At 37.7% G+C, this 15,246-nt stretch overlaps 2 protein-coding genes across 2 annotated transcripts in view; one reads left to right on the top strand and one right to left on the bottom strand.

Moving 5' to 3' along the window:
* LOC123764484 (protein argonaute-2) overlaps positions 1 to 4,413 on the top strand; it is a 28,711-nt gene extending 24,298 nt beyond the window's left edge. Inside the window, exons 14-16 of the mRNA XM_045752350.2 lie at positions 417 to 534; positions 1,814 to 1,986; positions 2,528 to 4,413. Of these exons, the coding sequence (XP_045608306.1) occupies positions 417 to 534; positions 1,814 to 1,986; positions 2,528 to 2,675 (439 nt within the window). The 3' untranslated portion in view covers positions 2,676 to 4,413. The remainder of the gene's footprint in view (positions 1 to 416; positions 535 to 1,813; positions 1,987 to 2,527) is intronic.
* Positions 4,414 to 5,769: 1,356 nt separating this feature from the next.
* On the bottom strand, positions 5,770 to 13,642 carry RpLP0-like (ribosomal protein LP0-like). The gene is made up of 5 exons (XM_045752356.2): positions 13,496 to 13,642; positions 11,527 to 11,689; positions 9,432 to 9,581; positions 7,027 to 7,255; positions 5,770 to 5,972 (listed from the first exon to the last, which is right to left on the bottom strand). The coding sequence occupies exons 1-5, from the start codon at positions 13,521 to 13,523 to the stop codon at positions 5,781 to 5,783; spliced, it is 762 nt and encodes a 253-aa protein (XP_045608312.2). The 5' UTR covers positions 13,524 to 13,642; the 3' UTR covers positions 5,770 to 5,780.
* Positions 13,643 to 15,246: the final 1,604 nt, after the last annotated feature.

Raw genomic sequence — 15,246 nt, 5'->3', positions numbered from 1 at the left:
TAACTCCTCTCCTCCTCCCCCCTCCTCACCATCTTCCATACGCCTACAGCACTCGACAGCAAGGTAAGTAATAACTGGAACACAGTTTTGTAGGTTTATTTAGATGAATTAGGTATAAAAATTTAGTTTGATGTGGGGTTTTTGGGGTAGTCAGGAACGGATTAATTCATTTCCCTTTATTTCTTATGGGGAAATTAACTTCGGAAGGCGAGGCGTCTCCAGGAACGGATTAAACTCTTATTCTGAGGTATGCCTGTATCTAACTTTGTTTCCTATACTCCTTTACTTTCTGTTTTTTCTCTAGGCTTTTGCTTCCCTGCCCCATGAAAGTGGGAAACATGGTAATGATAGAGTACTGTATTGTACTGTATTTAACTTTGTGCTTTGTTCAACCAGTGATGAAATGTTCTTTACAGATTATTCTGCCAAGACCGTGATGGGGTAGGAAGATCCAAAAATATTCCTCCAGGTACTACAGTGGATACAGCCATTACTCATCCTTCAGAGAGAGACTTCTACTTATGTTCACATCAGGTAAGCAAATCAATTATCATATAGGTGTGTGTTGTGAGATGTTACATTGCTCACATGATGGAATTAATGGAATTTTTGTTCCTAACATTCAAATTTTCCTCTTAAGTAGTTAATTGAAATAAGACTTTCCAAGTTGCTTGCTGAGCGACCTATATCAGGGTACTGTATAAGAAGGGCCTGTTGTTGAATTCTTCAAGTTAACCAAAGCATGTCCCAGGGCAAAAGCAAGATAACAAGGGATGCTCTGCAGCTGCTCAGAACACCTGTAAGACGAAGAAGGTTTTTTTATCGAAAAGATGGAGGAGCCACAAAGACAGATAAACAACTTGCAACTACTCACTCACAAAACAGAGGTGCAGAACCCACAGCTTACAAGTGTTCCAAAGCCTTGTAGGGCCCTTCTCTAGAGGAAGTGGAAGGAAAGCAGAGTACTTGTAAAAGCACATATGGGGAAGGGGTGGGGGGGACTACCATATGAGACAAATTTCTCCAAAATAAAGGGATTCACTACAGGGGGGAAATACTTAAGAAAACATCCAATTTTTTGCTGAGACTAGTGTGCCACGTGCTCCTACCGAGACAAGGGGCAGGAGGACAACAAATGTCACATTCTGAGTGTAAGTCAGCCTTGAGCCTAACTGGGGATTTTGGAGATAGAAAGGGGAGGACCTTCGATCAAGCATCAAATGTCACCACATCCATATTGCCCAGTTTCTGTATCAAGTCTCCAAGCCAGCAAATAATTTGTTACATTTTATGCAGTTCTGAAACTACAATAATACATTTGTATCAACTATTTGAATTAAAATTGTAGTTTGATTGAGCTCAACTCTTCAACTCGACTCTTGATTGAATGGATCAAGTCATGCTTAGACTTCCCCTTTAAATGAAGAAGGGAACTATCAGGAGAGAGTGCGATTGGACTGAGGAAAGGAATGGTACTCAACCCACTTAGACGGTCAGGGATTGAATTCTGACATGCATGAAGCTCTACCTTCTAGCCCAGGTGGTTGGGCTGAAAAATTCATTGCAGTGGGAGCTTGGAAAGCATTATGATCTTTACAAGTTTTCACTGTTTATCTAGCATTATTGCGGTTTTACTACATTAGTTCAAATGGTAGAACGACATTAAAATAAAATTCACTTATGAAATGGTAAAAAATTGATAAATTGTCAAACCCTATTTCTTGGGCCAGCAATCAATGTCCATTTGAATAGCGACATTGTATATTAAATGTCATGTATGAATTAATCTTCAGTGTCGTTTTTATATTTTCAGGGTATCCAAGGAACAAGCAAACCAACACACTACCATGTATTGTGGGATGACAATGACTTGTCAATGGATATTCTTCAGACCCTTACTTACGCAATGTGCCACTTGTACTCTCGTTGTACGCGTTCAGTGTCCATTCCCACTCCAGCTTATTATGCACATTTGGTGGCTTTCAGGTGAGCTTCATGTCTGTATTATGATAATGTTAATAAGCATTTTTGTTTAGGAAGCTTTGATAGTTTTATTGCAAGTCTTATCATAATACACAATTTGTATTTTTTTGTAATTTGTTTTAGAAAGGGTATAAGTGTGTGTGTTAAGATTTAAAAAACAACAAATTTGTATTTAGTTTTATTATTGGAGTAGGAACTGAGGATACATCCTTTTCATCCGTATCTTGTCTGATAAGTTTACGTGGTCAACTCGGACCACCACGAGTGTCTACTTTAAAATATTACTGTAAGAAAATAATTATAATTTGGTATTCAAATGCCTTTCGTCACCAGGCAAGAATTGAGATGTAACAATTTTCACCAAGTAGCAAATAAAGTTGCTAAAGCAACATTCATAGTAATAATGCTGTTCCTTATTTTAACACTATCTTAAACCTATTCACACCTATTATAATTAAGCTTCTAGTGAATTCTTCTATCCCATATCAGTCTTAATAAACAATTTTATCACTGTCCTGAATGCTTTCTTTTCTTTTTCACTCAGAGCGAAGGTACACATTCAGGACCTGTGTCCCAGCGAGACGTCATCTCTAGCATCGGGAGAGGAAGAAGGCCCATCTGATGCTGCCATAGCCCAAGCTGCCAGAATGGATCTTGATAGTGAAATAGCCTCTAAACACTATTTTGTGTAATTCATCCTTTGAAATTCAAGTGCTCTTCAATATTTAAGTGGACTAAATTTATATATTTTTATGGACTATCTGAAGAATATTCAGATTTTGTTAAAAAAAATGTATGCAAGGTTTCAACAACCAATGGTATTGCCAAATTTGAAAAAAAATTAAATGTATATTATTGTCCAACAAACTAAGGGGCTAATATATATATGTAAATGATTAGTGACTTAGAATAAGCAAATATTGTACCTGGATTATTTTTAATGGTTTCCTAAAGGCTACAATTACTGTATTTTACTTGTTTTTGGTGTGTATTGAGCATGCTTGTTTAAATCTTAATTTTTTAGAATTCAACAAAAGTTTGAGACTTGGAATACGAGCGAGTGTTCAGTATAATGCTAAAGCTAAAACAATTGGAGAACAGCACAGGACAAATTAAGGCTTGTGTTCTAGCCTGTTCTCTCGACTTGTCACAAGGTGCCACAACACACAAAATAAGGGCTACTAAAATGTGTGAGTTCAAGCGACTTGCGCAACCTAACCGATCCCTGCATAGAAAGAACAAATCCACAAGGGCCGTGACGAGGGTTCGAACCTACTTGTGAGAGGATCCCAGACGCTGTCTTGATCAACTGAACTACGAAATGGTTAAAAGAATTAACCATGTTCATTTGATGGTTATTTGTCTATTTGTTCATTTGATGCATTACACTATTGTGATTTCTGTGTCCTGCATAGAAAATGTGGTAGTTTGCGAGATACTAATTTTCATAGTACCCCTTATTTTGTCCATTTTGGATTATAGCCTTAAAATCGTGAATTATTTGAGAGGATGGTTATAAGTTCATTAAGATGGAAATATTGATTTAAGAAAATATTCACAATTAGTGTATTAGGATAAGATATTTATAATACATTAAACATGTAGATCTCAAGAGAAGTAAGCTCTCCATTTTTTGTAGAGGTAAAGAAATGAGTTAGAATTGGGAGAGTTGTGACTTGTTAATTGAATTAATGCTTTACGTTTCTTGAGTTTACTGAATCATGTGCTATTTGATTACAGCAATTATGGTATTTTCTTTTTTATTCTAATTAATAAGAGAAAAGTGGGAAATATGCACAACATGTGACTACTTTATTTCTCTACAAAGTCAAGTATACACAATCCTGTGACCCATGACTTCACTGTTTATCTTCATGAGCTTATTATATATATTTCCCATATTTTGTATTGCTGCAGTTCAATCATACATTACAGTATTGTGGAATTTAATGCTTTCATCCTCATAATATAACTATTTATACAGTATTTAGCTTAAATAATTTGTTGTTTTTATACATACACCATTTAGGAAGTGTGTGCGCGCATGCAGCGCCCACATGTTCTTGTGTAAGTGTGTCGTTAGGTCATCATTTACCTGTTTTCTAAGATGCAGGAAATTTGGTCTTTCAGAAGACTTTAGCATTTCAACTACTGTACCTTAATGAAGTAATAAAATATTACCTAAATGATTTTAGATGACTGCTTGATTATGATAAAGAATTTGCTGTAGTTATATTATTGATAAATAAACTTGTTTTCTTTAGAACGTTCTTTAAGTCAAAAAAACCTTACACGTATTTTTGTTTGAATTTTTTTTCAGTTTAAAAATTTTAATTACCAACATCCTTGTAATTTGTGTCCAATGATTTTAAATTGTGGTACATCCTTTATTTGTGTGTGCCTAGGAAAAAATAAATATGTAATAGAAAACGATTATTTTTTATTGTTATCAATATCCTACCTGTTTGTTTATGGTTGTTGGCTGGTGGAAGGGGGGAGCCAGGTGCATATCTTTCATCTCCACTATTGCAGATTCATGTTGGTAGTGACTGAATTAGGTTTGCATTTTTTAGCCATTAAAAATGTTTCTGAACTCATCTGCCTTATTCCTTTGCAACAGGCTTAGATGATGTACACACAGTTACTCCATCTCCATTTATGCATCTTGGTGCTTATTGCATTTAGGAGGTTGCCTAGAGTTGTTTTCAGGACTTGGCAATCCCGCGGCCCACCAGGCCTCTACTATCTTTGCTACATTCCCACCTCAGCGAGTGGTTCCTTCAGTTGGTAATGGGGAGGTGAGCTCTTGTGCACCAGCCACAGGTAGAAATGGGAGGTGGTGCCTGCCTGTAATAAAGGAGCATGAACAAAATACACCCCGGTATGCATGCTGTGGCCCTCTAGGGTCTACATACTTCTTTGATGGAGTAATGGGTATAAAAAAAAAAAAAAAAAAAAGGTTCCCAGGCTGCATGTGGCCAGATCAGCAACCAGGTCTGGTCAGAGATGAGGACAATGATTCCCAGAACTTTAACAGGTAATGGCTGGCCCACCTGAACCAATCTGTCTAGTTAGATAATCGGATTAAGTAGGAGTGACATTACTATCAGTCCCAGATACTCTTCCAGCCCTACAATGATGACCCTTGTATATTGTCTGTTACCCCTGAGGTTGCCCATGTGCTTATGACTCCATGGTGGGTGGGGGTTTGTAGGGCAGCAAAGTCAATTAAACTTTGTCGTATGGTGTCTTTGGAAGGGCATCTCCTCAGACTCGTATGCTTCCATTCTGATCCTCTCCCTACCCCAGCCTAATCCTTGACAGGCTAGACCTCAGTCTCTAGTCGTGACTACCATGTCACCTGGGATGTCTGACCTCAGTCCCTAGTCGTGACTACCATGTCACCTGGGATGTCTCAATCTTCAACTGTTGCTACCCTCCCTATCCTTCCAGGAGATCCAAGGCACATTTCCGCAATGGCTGCTACTACTCGCCCGTAAAAAGTCTCAGGAAGGGGGGTACCACGTACAGATTTGATTAGGAAAATATCAGTAGTCTTTCAAACTATCAGGTACTGATAGTTTGAAACAAACAGGTACTGTACAGTAATTCCTCTACTTATCACCAAGGAAATATAAAAAAAAACTGTATTGTGTGTCACATTCAAGCATTCCTTCTACCTAACCTCTTGGACATGTGTATATTAAAAAAAAAATCCACAAATAATGCCTATTTTTGTATCGGCATAAATTTAATCTTCATCAATCAGGACTAAACATACAAATAAACATTTCACATTATTTATTGCCTTCATCTGTAGATTCATCATCACTCTTCATTTCCCCCTCATCATCATCATCACTGTTATCTTCGCTTCCACTGTTGCCCTCGTTATGTTCACTCAAAATTTTTTCAAAGTTGCCGTCAAGTCGGTTCCAAAACCACTCCATTTTAAGATGAAAAAATGACATCTCGTTCCCTAAAAGTTTCTGAAAGATATTAAAGCAACATTTAATATAAATGTAGGGCCTGAATCTTAATCTAAGCACTAGAAGCATTTCTTTTCTACACACACACATTGCATTTACAGCTATTTATCTTACAACTTCTTACTAAGCTCTTAATTACTAATATTTATCAATTAAACCTTGCCATTATCTGTTACTAATAATATCTATCCAAAGTTAGAATGAATAGGGTTCATAAAACTAAGAAATAATATGGGGTTTAACAGACCTATTAAAGGCACTCATCCCTGTAAACACATGTAGACAAGTACAAACTCACTTACTCACAAGTCATCTTTGTTTTATGATAGAGCCATACGAAAAGGACTAATTACACATACAAAGGCCCTTGAAAAAGTACCACACAAGAGACTTCTGGAAGTTAAGGGTACATTGGAGAGGTGACAGACAGACTGACTACTAAACTGGATGACAAAATTTCTAACAAGTGGCAGAAGTGATCCCAGGCAATGTATCTGACTGGAGAAATGTCACTAGCATTGCACTGGGAATGTTCACAATTTACAACACTGATCTTCCAGAAGGGATGCAGTTGTATAAATATGTTTGCAGATGATGCTAAATTGCTAGGGAGAGTAAAGAACTTAGATGACTCCCATGCCCTCCAAAATGACCTAAACAAAGTACAGTAAGTGATTGGAGCAACACATGGAAGATAACTTTCAATATAACTAAATGTCACATAATGGCATGTGAAATAGAGGTGAACAGGCCACACTTAACCTATAAGGTATGTGAAAAAGATACCAAAAACCTCCAACAAGGATCCAGATGTGATTCTGGGCAGTAAGTTGCCACCAGAAGACCACATAACGGACAATGTTACAGGTTTATGCTATGCTAGCAAACTTCAGAAAGTGTATTAGTAACATGTACCATACAGTACTGTATTACTGTACTGCAGATATCTTCGAATCTACAGCTAATATCATTTATTTATGGGATAACATTTTCACCCATCATATTTTCAATATACAAAATATTATTAGAACTGAAAAAATTTTGTAATTCTTACCAAAACACTAGCTTGTGCAGGACTCAAGGGTTTTCCTTTGACACAAACTGTATAGTCTTGTAAAAGCTCGGGTATCCCACGCTGCAGCCGAGTAGGGAGCCCTAGTTTCCTAAGATGTGGCTCTAGTGAATGGGAAAATTGTTCTAGTAGTCCCTGTTTTAATTCCACCGTCTCTGCTGCCAAGTCGCCAGCATGTGGATGGACGGGGAACTTCTTGTTCTCAAAATAACTGAGGAAATTTATACGGTATTAAATACTGCCCTCTAATTCATTATACCACAATACAAAATTTTTAAATAAAATTGGTTTGACTCTCAATGAGAACTTAAAACTAATTACTGATTGGCACACTTACCCTCTTTTATAATGTACTTCCAAATGATGAAAAAAACAATCTTCAAGTTCATCAATATTACACTAGCAATCATAAAATATTAAGGAAAATGGAATAATGCTTCATTGGCAGCTCAGGTGATGCCTCCAAAATGCTGTAAAGTTGGGGCACACCAAGTTAGATTTAGCCTATGCACTGCCCTTTTTTTAAGTATTACATTTTTGTATTTATGACCATCTCACTTCCCTAGAGGCTGAGCTGACCTGGTCACATTCATTACATTGGATATGAGTTTTTGTCTTATGACCACTTCAGGGTCTCCCCATTATTAAATCCATTTACAGCTGGATTCCTTAGCCTTGCCTTCAGGTACTAGGAGTCATTGGTAATAAGACTTGCATGCTATTCTCAGGCTTGTGATCTCTCCTCTAAAAGCATGGTTCATTGTCTCTCAGTTCAGGAGATCGTTTACTAAGGCTTCATACTCAACCTGCTTTTTTGTCTTAAATTAGAATCGGTGTTCAGTCATAGGCTATTAGTGGCAGAGGCATGATTAGTAAAATCTGGTGTTCATTATACTCTTTGGTAATGAGGCATTATTTATAGGTTACAAGGGAGGGCTCATTCTGATACTCTGTTCTGGCTCTTTCAAATATCATTTGCTGGGGGGGGATGAAATTGCAGCTTCCTTATCTTTATATCTATAGCCAGTGTAAGGACTAGGGGGCTTCTAGCATTCTAACAAGGTGCTAGCAATCTGCTACCTCCCAGACCTGCCTCATGCTTGCTGGTGGCACTTGGCCACCAAGCTCATATCTTCCTATTTGTATTTACTATTTGTGCCTGCAGAATCGAGCTGTTAGCTCTTGGGCCCCTGACCTTCCAGCTGTAATTTGTCTAATGTACTGAATCCTGACTAATTTTCCTCTATCATATCTATTACATATATTTTTCTAAAACACACACATTCCCAGGATGCAGCCCATAGCATCTGTCTAGCTCCAAGGTACCTTTTTACTGATAGGCAAACAGGGGCCTCAGGTGAAAGAAACTCGACCCATTTGTTCCTGCCTCAGCCGGGAATCGAACCCAGACTCATGGGGCCACAACCCACCCCTTACCCCCGTGCGTTGTCCACCTGGTGTATGATGTCACACATGTCTGGATCCATTCATCTGTCATGGTAAAGTCACCTTCCACACTTTTAATATACAATAATTTTAGTCCCTCTGAATCACTGTGAGGAAAAAGCTAGTCCAAAAAATAAAGGGCTGAAAGAAATGAAATGCCCCTTCCTGGGTAGCACACCATTCCCACCCTAATTCCTCTTTTTAATGTCAGCAGGGAACACCGAGGCACAAGAGTGAAGTGGCCTCGTCCCCTTGTCATCAGGATGGTTGGAATGCCACCTGGTAGTGGTGGTTGGGATAGTAGAATTAGTGGGTGACTAACTTAAAAGAGTTTTGTTTGGTAATTCAGAATTATCAAACATACAAGTACTAAGTATTTGTGTTGTGCAGGCTGTGTGTATTGCCTTCATTATTGGTGTGACCCAGGGAGCAACACAAGAGGAATAATGGTATGACTTGCTCACTATCTATTATTGCTGGCTGCAAACATTTATAAGAACATTATACCTACTGTTATTACCACGTGTTCCATCACTTACGGACATCTGCCACTGTCTATTACTATCTATAAAAAACATAAATTAGCACTATTCACAGCACTGGGTTAATAGCAGCCTAGTGATTATTTTATTCACTGAAGAAGTAGCCGAGTACAAACAATACAATAATACAATCGTGTACAGTATTGCAGCACAGTCTGTATTTTACCTCATCAATTTTAAGTCTATAAAAAAAAAATTTAAAGGTAAGCAATTATAAATGAATGATAAAAGAAAGCAAGGATCAGTAGTAACTTTCAAAATTCAATTATTTTACTCTCATACTTACTAACTGGGGCTGATACATTCAATTATTTAATTCTCAGCTTGCTAACTAGCTGACACATTAAATTTGTAAACAACAACTAGTTTCACATCTGGTATAGCTTGCAAAATACTTACTCAAGAACTTCCTCCTTTGTAGAATTTGTAAACAGAAGTCCACACTGCCCAATAAGCTTCTGAGAAACTTTGTGAAGATTGTCTGAAATTTCTTCCTCTGGTGTGCGACCCAAAGCCAAGGCCATTACTTTATTTTTGCCAAGGAAAAATCTGAAATGAATAATTTCTATGATTTTTATCAATAAAAAACCTAAACGTATTAATTTTCAATGATCACAGCAAGAGCCTTAAACTAAAATATCAGCAATTACAGAATATATACACTGCAGATTGTATAGGAATAACCTGCCAGTGAATAAATGACACACATTAGCTAGCGATGATTGACTGGAAAAGATAAAAGAGTAAGGTTCAGTCACCAGTCACGAGCAAGTGCTGGTCACACTCTGGAAAAAAATTACAATTTAAAGCATGGCATGAAATTAAACAAAATGCACATTTACTACACATTTATTACTTTTACATATGAAAATATGGAAACTATCTATGAAGGAGCAATACTGTATATCTAAAATTTATGAACATATTATGTCATAGAATGCTGTCCATCACGGATTTTCCTACAGCTGATCATCAAGGGTTAAGAGATCACCTGACACCCCAACACCCCAAGAGCACCCCACAACAAGCTAACTCCTGAGTACCTACTTGCTGATAGGTGAACAGAGGCCTCGGTGAAAGGAAATGCACCCAACCATTTCTGTCCTGCCCGGGAATAGGGTGTGTGACAAAAAGGAGGCCTGATTGAGGACTGGGCCACGAGGACACTAAGACATGAAATCTCAAAATAACCTCAAGATAGTCCCAGGTAGGTTGGAAAACTCTGAGACTGATGGCATCTGCTAGGCAATACACACATTGAAGATGTTAGCTGCAGGGAGCCACCGGGACTTCCCCAGAAAATATTACAGTACAGTAATAAAAAAATACTGCTCACACAAGAAGGCAAGTCAATCAGATTGCTTGTCCAAAATTGACTTCAGCTCAGGGAGGCTAGGTTTGGAGAACTGGCTGCCTGTTCCAGGTTATCTTGCGGTTCTCTTGAGATGATTTTGGGGCTTAGCGGCCCAGTCCTCGACCAAGCCTCCTTTTTTGTTATACAATCCCAGGAAGCAGCCCATAGTAGCTGTCTAACTCCCAGGTACTTATTTACTGCTAGGTAACAGAGGCATCAGGGTGAAAGAAACTCTGCCCATTTGTTTCCGCCTCCACCGGGGATCGACCTCGGAACCTCAGGACTATGAATCCGAAGCGTTGTCCACTCAGCTGTCAGGCCTTCCAATCGGATATCATTCTCTGTCTTTCGATGGTTTACATCCTAGTGCCACTAGTGCTCCTATACAAGGGTATTTACAGACTGGAACCTAGGGATGGAGCCAAGGCTAGTTACCAAATTTAACCAGATACCCAATTCTGATTTCAAATATAGTTTCTATCTCCATTATTCAACCAACTAGTCAGGGAGAGGCTGAGATTCAATTACTGATCACCTAATCCTGGTGTCATCTGGCTCTAACAAAGAGATATTCCAAAGAGACTGAATGTTGCTAACACTTAGACTGGAGGAATATGTAGAAAGACCAAAAGGTAGAAGGCAGCCAATGCCACTGCATCCCAAGTGGGAAATGGAGCCACATTTGCCAAAAGCCGATAATTTAATGTAGAGGTGAAGAGGTTCACTGGAAGACAGCCAAATGTCTTGTACATCCAGAGGAAGGAGGTTGTGTCTGCCTCCATTCAATCAAAAAGAGAGGAAATCGAGTGTCGCACCAGATACCCAAAAGTGAAGAGGTATGCCCAAGATAATCTTATGCCACAAGCATGATACAGTATACAATAGAAGGAACAACAGAGTACTGTAAGTACATAAAAGTGCAAGCATGAACACAAAACATAATAGTACCACACTAATTGTAATAAGCCCTAAGATCTCACCACTACCTCATGATATACCACTTTATATCATATAAAGTACCATTTAATTATGCTGGGTATAATATGAGCTGCTTCTGATGCTCATTGCCCTACACATAATGAGAAATCATGTAAACAATATTTAAAAGATTAAAAAAAAAAAGACTGTATTGCAACCAACCTGCTGTGTCCCCATTCAAGGCGTATATCCTTTAACTTGTCTGTTTTAATATGCTGCGCAGAGAAGACAAATATGCGGGCATAAGAGTCGATGCATTTACGTATCTCTTCCACTAGATTTTGCTTAGATTCCAGTCCTTTCTTCTTTGTCCGAGTCAAAGAAACTGTAATAAAAAGCAATGAGGGAAATATATAAATAAAACATTTGTATTGTACATTAATCAACACCATTTATGGGTAATGGATAATATCACATCCTATTGATGAATTACTATAGAAATGAGGTGTTTGATTTCTTCTACTAAGGGTTTAAGTTTTTTTTAGGAAATCTACTGTGCCATAATACTGTACTTCATGGTCTGTCTTAGTTTCTCAGCTTTCACTCTAGACATGTCTTTCAAGATATTATTTTATTATATACTGTATATTCATACCTATTTCCTGTGACAACATATTAAACTTATAGTAATGTAATATAAAAAAAGATAAAGAAAGAAAGCATAATTAAATATATGAAATAATTACATATAAAGTAAATGAAAGTGATGTTTTGTTATCGTGTAGGAGTGAGGGAGATAATATGTCCTGGATTTAGTATATGCCTAAATCCAGGGCTGGATTTATAAAATAATTCAGTGTCAGGGGACAGGAAGCTAGAGTGTATTCATGCACATTAGGCTTTTATCGAGTTCCACCCCCCCCCCCTCGCCTGGGACGAATTACTGACCCCACCTACGATGTACCCCACAACAAGCCGACAAACTCCTGAGTACAGTACTGTACCTACTTGCTGCTAGGTGAAAGGAAATGTGCCCAACCACTTCTGTCCTGCCTGGGAATCGAACCCGGAATTCTCGATTGTGTGTCGAGAACGAACCCGACTGTACTACCGGGACCCAAACAAGCTACAGCTTAGGTCCTCACAGTCTGATGGGGTCTCTCAAAAATCTTAGATATTTTTTTCCATTTTAGTTTTATTACAATTTATATTTTAGTAATAATTTACCCTAATTAATTAAATAATCAACAATTAACATTAACAAATTTGACAATTATTAAAAACTAATTATTTACACATTTGTAGGATTGTTATTTTATAATTATGTTTTAATATCAATTCATATATGAGTTAATTATACTTGGTTGTTGTTTGGTAGGCATTTTATACCTATTGTGACATGACTTTCCATGTTATTTGCCATTATTTATTTATTTATTATATCGTTATAATTTACAAAATTACATTATTTTCCTATTTGCATGTCTTCAAACTTAATAATTAAAGGCATATTTTTTTGTTTAAATTAGAAAAAAGCAACCTTTCCCAAACCTTGAATGTATTTATGAATCTTGGCAGCATTCTTGCCAAGCTCAGCTTTTACACAAACATATAATGTTAACAATAGCTTAGAGCTTCAGCTTGCCATGGCTTGGAGCTTCAGCTTGCCATGGCTTAGAGCTTCAGCTTGCCATAGCTTAGAGCTTCAGCTTGCTATAGCTTAGAGCTTCAGCTTGCCATAGCTTAGAGCTTCAGCTTGCCATAGCTTACAGCTTCAGCTTGCCATAGCTTACAGCTTCAGCTTGCCATAGTTTACAGCTTCAGCTTGCCATAGCTTAGAGCTTCAGCTTGTCATGGCTTAGAGCTTCAGCTTGCCATGGCTTAGAGCTTCAGCTTGCCATGGCTTAGAGCTTCAGCTTGCCATGGCTTAGAGCTTCAGCTTGCCATGGCTTAGAGCTTCAGCTTGCCATGGCTTAGAGCTTCAGCTTGCCATGGCTTAGAGCTTCAGCTTGCCATAGCTTAAGAGCTTCGCCAGGTTTAAATCCGGCCCTGGGTCGGTCATAGGTTCTGCAAACCCAAAGACACATCTGAATAACGCAAAAGTCCAGCAGTAGTTTCACACGTATATATATACTGATGGAAAGCTTGTTCCCTCTTCCTATAGACCATAGCAGCTATAACAAGTACTCACTTTTCTTATCCCGCTTAGACTTAGGCATTGTTAAGGCGACCTTCCAGGTGATCCTCCCAACGTGGCTTTGCTTACATGTGGGATACGACGCTACTCAAGTCTTTAGGCACGACTGCCTCAACTTATAATTAAGGCTATTATATTGTTTCCTGGTCATTTTTACATGTTAATTTATGTGGTTATTATTGTGATAAATTTTCTCCAGGGCAAAAGCTCCGAATTGGGAAATATATTATTTAGCTTAGTTCCAATGGAGTGGGCTACAAATAGCGAATTGGGCTACTTTTGAGAGCCCCGCGCTCGCAAATTTTTAATTTAGCTACTTGCTGCTTTTTGGGCTAATTTAAAAGCAAGATATGTGCTAATTTGGGCTATTAATGTTAAAAATGTACGATTGCGAATACATGAAAGTAACTAAGCTATAAATAATTGTAAATATTAATTAATTAATACTAAATAATATTATTTAATAAATTAGTCCCAATTCAATGCAGAGTTTTCTTCCAAGCACAGAAACTTGTAAATATAAATACAAGATAACAGATAGATCGATAAATGAATAGACAACTTTCAAATATTGCACCAAGTAATGGCGAGAGGAAAAAAACTAGACAGTATACATTACATTTGAAATTAATAATGGATGAATGGTAATAAATTGGTGTATGTTTGTATGTATACCAGACAAAGTCCATTTAATGGCAGAATTTAGCCATTTTGTGTAAAAACTTTTACATCTCATATTATTAATTATAACAGTAATCGAAAAAAGTCATAGTTTGTATATACAAGAGATGAAACGAGAGCCATGAGCTAGAGCGATGTGCTGAGTCCATAAGGAGGCTGAGCTTCCAGAAATACCTTCCTGTGATTGGCTGTTGCGAGGAATACCAACACTCTTTTATGAATAAAATTTAAACTAAGAAATAGGTCCTTGTGCACAACAACACGGTTGTTGTGAAAAAGAACAACAGTTTATGTTTTGCACCTGACAGAAATCTCCATCTAACTGAATAATTTACTCGAATTAGAGGGCAGAGCAGTGTATCATTATTTGTGTCAAGGCAACCCACAATAATGACGTCACAAGTTAGGTAGCCACAGCCCATTTTTATATAACATCTGTTATATCCTGCAATATTTAATTATCACTTTATTAACACTTTAAATAATCAACACTTTACTTTTTTGGGTAAATTAAAGTTAAAACAGAATTCCATAAGCAAAACTGGCGGGCTGAACTAAGATGATTTACTAAGTGGATGGCACCTATAGCTGATCCCTTCCTGTGATTGGCTGTTGTGTGAATGTCAACAAAGAGTTTCTACCAATAATATGCCATTGATTATGCACCCCATACCCATCTTGTGGGCGGAGCTTGGAACCTCCTACCCGAGCACAACAACCCGCCTTATGGGTTGCTGTTTGGCTATTTATAGTGCGTTGGAAAAGCAACAGATGGCGTTAGTTGTATTTTGTGGAGTAATTTGTTATAAGTGTAATTTGATGTCAACAGATGGCGTAAGCTGTATCTTATGGGCACTGTTGACCAGCCAGTGGATAGTGTTCTCTTCTGCCGACAGATGGCATCAGCTGTATCATTATTACTTCTGAATTCCCTTTAAACACTCATCTACAAATCCCTTGGCTTATGATACGGTTTTATTCCATTTATGATAAGTATTAGATAACTGGAGTTCCGCAATTACTTTTATTTATCAACTGTTGAGGATATCATCATATAACGTCTG

Source organism: Procambarus clarkii, chromosome 79 (assembly GCF_040958095.1).
Source record: "Procambarus clarkii isolate CNS0578487 chromosome 79, FALCON_Pclarkii_2.0, whole genome shotgun sequence".
Classification (NCBI taxonomy): Eukaryota; Metazoa; Arthropoda; class Malacostraca; order Decapoda; family Cambaridae; genus Procambarus; species Procambarus clarkii.
Note: the sequence above shows the minus strand (reverse complement) of the source record. Positions and strands in the feature narration are given on the sequence as shown.